Source organism: Equus quagga, chromosome 2 (genome assembly GCF_021613505.1).
Source record: "Equus quagga isolate Etosha38 chromosome 2, UCLA_HA_Equagga_1.0, whole genome shotgun sequence".
NCBI classification, from domain to species: domain Eukaryota; kingdom Metazoa; phylum Chordata; class Mammalia; order Perissodactyla; family Equidae; genus Equus; species Equus quagga.
The window spans coordinates 29,495,188-29,503,289 of NC_060268.1; the positions used below are offsets into that span (position 1 = coordinate 29,495,188).

The window sequence follows — 8,102 nt, forward strand, 5'->3', positions numbered from 1 at the left end:
CATCTGTTAGAGTGGCTGTTATAAAAAAGCCGAAACAAAAATTGTTGACAAGGAGGTGGAGAAAAAGGAACAGTTGTGCACTGTTAGTGGTAATGTAAATTGGTACAGCTAATGTGGGAAACAGTATGTAGTTTCTTCATAAAAATTAAATTTAGAACTGGCAAATAATCCAGCAATTCCACTTCTGAGTATTTATCTGAAGAAAATGAAAACACTAACTTGAAAAAGTACATGAACCCCCACATTCATTGCAGCATTATTTACAATAGTCAATTTATGGAAACAACTTAAGTCTCCATTGATACGTGAATGGATAAATAAAATGTGGTGTGATATATATATCTTAAAGGTTCTCATCACAAGAAAATACATTAAGTATTCTGTGTGGTGACAGATGTTAAGTAGACTTATTGTGGTGATCATTTTGCAATATATACAACTATCAAATCGTCATATTGTACACTTGAAACAAATATAATGTTATACGTCAATTGTACCTATATCAAAAAAAAGAAAACAAAAGAGTCCAAAAGTTTGACGCATCTCTCTCTGCCATGCCTTACTTAAAAGAAGTAAGAAAATTTCAACAATCATGTCAACTTTTAAGGATATTTGCTAAAAACAGTTTAAAATAACCTAAGGGGCTAGACGGGGAGGTATCTTCTAGGAGTTTGACATTTCAACACATGCCCCCTGGTTTCTCCTTCTGGGACCTGTTCGATATGAAATGATATTTACTTATCACTGTCATACTAGAGGTACACAGCTGGCCTGGGAGAGGAAGCCTTTTACCAAAAAAGGGAGTAACCATTTTCAAGTCATTAAGTGAGTCAATAGGAAATAAAACGAGAAATCTGATGACATAACTCTGATATTGACAAAAAAGAGCGCCCAAAACTTGCAGACAGACTGAAAAAATGAACAACATTGAATGTAAGGGAATAAGAAGAAAAACAAAAACCTTGTGTTCCAGCTAAGGTGGTGTTACTTTAGTGATTGCACCATAACAGAAACCTGTCTAGAGAACAAAATGAATAACTTCTCTAAGAATAACATGAGATGATCATTAACCACTGGAGAAACTGGGTCCCAAAGGCCAGTTAATGGGCTCCTGAGGGAAGGGAGCATTTGGGATATGATTGATAATCTTCCCTCATAAATCCCTACTTTTGGAATTCACAGGAGACTGTATCCCTTAGGAGGAACAAGACATAGGTTGCAGAGAAACATAGATAAGTCTCTATTGTGCACCAATATGCCAATTTCTCTCCAAACCAATATTAATGTCCAAATGTAAGCCCCATCACTGGGCTGCTGGCTGCCAAGGATGCCATGCCCTCCATCTTGCATGCCATTGGCTGCAGTGAAAACAGAAGAGTACAAGTCAGACCTTCCAGTTCTATGAGGAGATGGATTCAGAAGAGGTACAAGTATAAGATGGCTCTGAGGTGTGCCTTTTAGCAATGCCTTCTTTTACCTGGCTGTAGAAGCAATAGCACCTCAAGTTACGTGAATTAACGTAAGAAGATTCATCTATACAGCTAAAAGGGCTAAGAATCAGGGAAGTCAGAAAGATGAAAGATGAGGATGAGGGAGGAACCTAAATACTATGTAAATTCTGTCCTTATTACTGAGGAATTGTACCCAGTCAGAATCAGGTCTTTGGGGAAATAGTATGTTAGTGAAGTGACATCTAGAAATGACGGATAAAGTGGATATGAGGAACAAGGCAGAAAAAAAAAAATTCAGCTCTCCCTGTTTTTAATCATATTTGGCTCTACCATAGAGCAGATGATCAGCCATTGCAAGGAGGGAGAACAAGATGACTGAGCACTTCAGATTGGTGTGTTTACTCCCACATGGTTTACTAAGCCATTGGAATCCTCATATGCATTAGTCACCAACTATTTCTTGCTGTTTTCACTCTTTCCTCATGGTTTCTTTGGCTTCTGGGTTACTCTCAATTCCTGCTACAGAAGAATTATTCACAGCTTTCCTGTGCCAAACATGATCTTCTTCACAGACTGAGGAAGAGCCTTACAGTTAAGTGCGATGCATAAAATTCTGAATTTCTCTCATCTTTTGTGTCAGTAATTGCAATCGTCATCATCCTTAAAGCTAGGAAATGATATGATCTGGAAAGCACCACATTTATAATTAATAAATTAATAAGTATTCTTAGCTAGAATCCTTTTAAGAAGTTTCTGGGTCTGTATTATGCACTTATATTTTCCTAAATAAATATCATCATTCAGTCATATCACTTTGGGTCTTTAGGTCCAAGTGATGAGCATCCCACACTAACAGAGGTCATCCTAAAATAAATTCATAGATTAAGACCAAACTACTGACAACAGAATCTTAGGGAATTTTGTTGTCTTTGTCTTGCTTTTCTCAACTTGGAAATCACATGTCCAAGACTAGGTCTAATTCAGAGAAGGACAATTTCACAAAGATTCTCCATCCACTTCTCAGATCAACTCTACTTTTCACATCTATAATGGGATGGTGGCAACAGAGGGGCTGCAGAAGTAGGAGAGGAATTCTTTTACAGAGAGATAAGGTGGGACTTCATGGTTCCCACCATTGTCCTTGGTACCCAGAGTTCTCTTATTAGGAGTATCTGACACTTTTGATCCTGTACATCTATCCACAAACCAGAAGAATGGAGGCCTTTCTAGGAATCCTGACACCTCTGGTGAAAACCTCAAATTCCTTATATAATATACCAGATACATTGCTCACTTTTTCTAACCTACCAGTAGTATTTTAACGTAGAGCAAGGTTTTAAAGAAATATTTTAATTTAACAGGAAAAGATGGGGACAAATTGAAAGCCATTATGTAAGTGTCTGGATTTCAAACTCTTCTTGAATTAACAAACTTTGATGAAAACTGAAGAAAGGATGTTCTTACATGTGTTCTTGTATGTTTTACATTTTTGTCTCGGTTATTAGGCCACATTAAGATGCCAACACATATAAATATAGATAACAATAAATATAAATCACAATAAATATACATCCAGAATAAAAGTGAAATGCATAAATATTTCAGTGGGTTTTTTTGTTACCTTTCTCCCTCTGCTCTTCAGATACCTAAGATTTCTGTCTCTAATTTCAAAGATCCAAATATTTGAAATTCTGTGTTCAATATTGAATCTTTTCAATCTTATTCTATAGATATAAGTACCTGGTTTTCATACCTACTTACATTTGTAAGTACTGTCGTTAACCTTCTCCAAGATACTTATTACATAGGATCCTGTCTTTTACTGTGAGAAAATTCTGAAAGAGGAATGAGAAAGTCTCAAATTCAAAGTCTGATCATACCAAGCACTCTCAAAGCTGGATGGTCTTCAGCAGTATAGTTAAATTATTATTGCTTAATAGAATAGTGGAAATCTGAGGGACTTAGGGATTTCTAAGAAAGAAATATTCCTGAGCATTAAAGAATAAGATCGTTTTTGTCATTGTCACTTTTGCCTTTCCACCCCTTAGGAAGCCCTGAATATGTCAGGAGTAAACGCAGTGACTGAATTCATACTCCTGAGTTTTCCCTGCTCCAGAGAGGTTCAAGTCTTCTTCTTCATGCTGTTCTCTGTGTCCTACATCCTGACACTGATGGGGAATGGGGCCATTGTCTGTGCGGTGAAGCTGGATCACAGGCTTCACACCCCCATGTATATTCTGCTGGCCAACTTCTCATTCCTGGAGATCTGTTACATCAACACCACTGTTCCCAATATGTTAAGTAACTTCCTATCTGAGACTAAAACCATATCTTTCACTGCCTGCTTCCTCCAGTTCTACTTCTTCTGCTCCATGGGCACCACCGAGACCTTCTTTCTGCCCCTCATGTCTTTTGACCGGTGTCTGGCCATCTGCCAGCCTCTCCACTATCCTACCATCATGAGCCGTCATCTTTGCATGAACTTGGTGGCCCTCTGTTGGGTAACAGGCTTTCTCTGCTATCTGGTCCCTATCTATCTTATCACACAACTCCCCTTTTGTGGCCCCAATACCATTGACCACTTTGTCTGTGACCCTGGTCCTCTTCTGTCCCTGTCCTGTGTTGCTGCTCCTGGAATTGAGCTTTCCTATTCTATATTGAGCACTCTTATTATTTTCATCACCTTCTTCTTTATCCTTGGGTCCTACACCTTGGTTCTCAGAGCAGTGTTGCATGTCCCTTCAGCAGCTGGCAGACATAAGGCCTTCTCCACCTGCAGTTCCCACTTGGTTGTAGTGTCACTGTTCTATGGAACTCTCATGGTCATGTACATCAGCCCAGCCTCTGGAAATCCAGCTGGCATACAGAAGATTGTAACCTTGTTCTACTCATCAGTGACCCCACTTGTAAACCCGCTGATCTACAGTCTCCGGAACAAGGACATAAAGGCTGCCTTGAGAAAAATTCAAGTATGCACAAAAATTAGTCAAAGTGAATGAGAGCTCATCAGTGGATCAAGATCAGAATGATTATTTTTCCCCATTTATATTCCAAGTTTAAAAGTAAGTCTTTATGCATTTGCACCTAGAGATGTAGATGCAAATTCATCTGTTTCTGCTTAGCTAACTAATGGACAAAAGTTTGCTCAAACCAGCCTTTGCCTTCAAATCAGGATTTGGTAGATTGTAACTTGAGTTAAATGACCTGGGTATTTGAATTTTAGTTTCTTCTCTATCCTGACCTCCGTAACTGCTAAGCGGTTTATCTGTGTTCACTTCCCTGGTCCCTGACCTCGTGCTCTTTTGACGTCTATTAAGTGCATCCATTTTTATACTTGGTTTTTCTGACCTAAAGATCTCTGCTCTACTCCTGTAGAAAAGTGGAGCTTTCGCACTTGTTAAGCTCAGATAAAAGGATATTCATGCCAATCTAATCACAATTCAGCCAAAATCTTTATTTGGTTGACATCCAGCTGACTAATAATAATCTACAGCACTGTCTCCCAAAACGGTCTGTTTTATAATTATTTATTGAACTCATTAAAAGAGCAGATTCCTAGGCCTTTCTCCAAATCTATGAAATCACAAGAAGTGGATGTCAGAAATTCCTATTTTAATGTTACTTGGGTGATTCTGGTACACCAAGACCACCACCAGTACATGGACTGATCTTATAGAGTCAATATTTTAAATAAGTATGTGACATGGACAGAAAAATAAAACTTGGATATTAGTTTGGAAAAGTGAAAGAAGTTAGAGTGATTACTATAGGTGACTCAAACACTCATGGCAGTAGCAGTAGAAGTTTCTTTTCTTGATTTTATTTTCAGGTCATGCATTTATTAAATAAGAAATAGATTACAGGGCTGGCCCCATGGCAGAGTGATTAAGTTCACATGCTCCAATTTGGCAGCCTAGTTTTCATCCATTTGGATCCTGGGCATGGACCTACACACTGCTCATCAAGCCAAGCTGTGGTGGAATCCCACATAGAAGAACTCGAATGACCTACAACCAGGGTATGCAACTATGTAACAGGGCTTTGAGGAGAAAAAATAAAAAAGAAATAGACTGCATTCTTCTTAACTTTTCCTGCCTGTGCATGATAATTAAGGTATCTGAAAATAAGTTTACACTTTAAAAGAAGATTAGCATGTAGTAGCATTACAGTTTGGGTCAGTTTGATGTGAAAGAAGGTTTTGCTTATGGCACAGACCAAAAGAGGTAAAAGTAGATAGAGAGCAAAAGCCTGTGATTTTAAGTTACTGAGATGAAGATAGAGACAGAGGAATTTGATGACAGCTCCAAATGATGGGCCCAACAATTTGGTCAAAACTAAATTGGTCAGTTGACATCTGTGGTTGATCCATTTCATTGATTCACTTAATAAACGTTTATTCACCTCCTTGATGTGCACTGGAATTCCACTAATGTATAAAGCCCCTGCCTTCATGAAACTTACATTCTAGTGAGGGAGACAGATCAGCAGATAAATGCATTAATCTATAATTCCAGAACACATAAGTAGTATAAAAAGAATAGGAGAGTACCAATATAAAATTTGTCAGGTTAGGATGGGCATAATTTAGATCTGATGGTCAGAGAATGTCTTTGTGAGCAGGTGATATTTCAAAGTAAGGGAATAAGATGTTCAAAGATCTAGGGTAATTAAGCTCCACTTAAGATATAATTGTAGGGTTTTCAAAGATAATAAAATGTAATTTTGGCTATTTAGTGGAAAATGGTATATGAGGCTAGAGAGGTAGGCATTACTAGATCATCTAGAACTTACCAGGACACAATAAATAGTGTTTTGTCTGAACTCTGGGGAAGCCCATTCAATAAGAGGGAGGCTTAATAAATATTTCCCCTTAATAAATCCCACCTTCATAAAAATCCACACCTTCTAAGCAACTCTTAACTTTACTTATTTATTAACATGTTTAATTAAAAATGCCTTTATTTTACTATATTCCTCCTTGTTCCATCAAGGATTTGAAGGATCTAACAAAAAATATGCAAAAAACAAAAAAAAGACAAGAGAGATATGAGTTTAAAAAGAAAAAAATAGAATGAAAGTTTGTGGATCGTTAGATCCTATGCTGGTAAAAAGTCAAATCCCAAATCTTTTATCAACTCACTTTAAAGTAAAGTGAGGAATAGGGAAACATTGCCTGTTATATGATTTTCATTATGTGTAAAAAGAAAACACTGTGACAATAACAAATGGGTCCTTCAGGGGAAGCTAAATAACTCCTCCTAGTTCTAAAATAATTTACTTCATGGGGATTCATATAAGAGACCAAGAGATATATGCACAGTGGTCTCCCAAATAATGTTTTTTATATATCCACATAGCTCATTCGTTAGACCTGTTTCTTATTGCATTCCTTAATAAAATTCAAAATTATTCTATAGAAGTATAACTCAATAGAAACAATTTGTCCCAGATTTGAGAATTACGGTTCAACCATCACCTTTCTGAGGGATTCACCTAACCCAAAATATTTTATGAATAAAATTAGGAATTAATTGCATGTCCACCCAAGCCCAAGATTAATAAGTTAAATTTTTTTGTTCTCATTTAAAAAATTTTATTTTTATTTATTTATTTATGTTTAATTCATTTATTGTTTGTTATTGAGATAACATTGGTTTATAACATTATATAAATTTCAGGTGGTACATGATTATATTTCAATTCCTGTGTAGTTTACATCATGTTTGCCGCCCAAAGACTAATTACCATCCATCACCATACACATGTGCCTAGTCACCCTTTTTGCCCTTCATCATCCCTCTTTCCCTCTAGTAACTACCAGTCTAATCTCTGTATCAATGTGTTTATTTGTTGTCATTGTTTTTATCTTCTATTTATGAGTGAGATCATAAGATATTTGACTTTATCCCTCTGACCTATTTCACTCAAGGTCCATCCATGTTGTCAAAAGCGGCAAGATTTCTTCTTTTAATTTTTTGTAGAACTCACTTGCAGCAGGCTTTTTTTTTTTAGATTGGCACCGAACTAACATCTGTTGCCAATCCTTTTGTTTGTTTGCTTCTCCCTCAAGCACCCCAGCACATAGTTGTATATAATAGTTGTGAGTGCCTCTGGTTGTGCTATGTGGAATGCTGTCTCAGCAAGGTTTGATGAGCAGTGTCACATCCGCACCTGGGATCCAAACCAGTGAAACACCGGGCTGCCGAAATAGAGCATGCGAATTTTACCACTTGGCCATGGGGCCAGTCCAAAGACTTCATCTTTATTGTGGCTGAGTAGTATTCCATAGTGTATATATACTATATCTTATTTACCCATTCATCCCTTGATGGGCACTTAGGTTGTTTCCAAGTCTTGGCTATGTGAATAATGCCACAAGGAACACAGGGGTGCATGTATCTTTACATATTCATGTTTTCAAGGTCTTTATATAAATACCCAGAAATGGAATAGCTGGATCATATGGTAGTTCTACTCTTAATTTTTTTTTTATTTTATTGAGGTCCTAATAGTTTACAATATTCTGAAATTTCAGTTGTACATTATTATTTGTCAGTCACTATATATATGTTCCCCTTTGTCTCTTATGTCCATCCCCTAATCCCCTTCCCCTCTGGTAATCACTCGTCTGTTCTCTTTGTCCATGTGCTT

At 37.1% G+C, this 8,102-nt stretch overlaps 1 protein-coding gene across 1 annotated transcript; it reads left to right on the forward strand.

The window, feature by feature from the left end:
- Window positions 1-3,164: 3,164 nt before the first annotated feature.
- Window positions 3,165-4,450, forward strand: LOC124235680 (olfactory receptor 11H6-like). Its single transcript, XM_046654007.1, has 2 exons — window positions 3,165-3,194; window positions 3,500-4,450. Exon 2 carries the CDS (start codon window positions 3,512-3,514, stop codon window positions 4,448-4,450), a length of 939 nt encoding a protein of 312 aa, XP_046509963.1. The 5' UTR covers window positions 3,165-3,194; window positions 3,500-3,511.
- The last annotated feature ends 3,652 nt before the right edge of the window (window positions 4,451-8,102 follow it).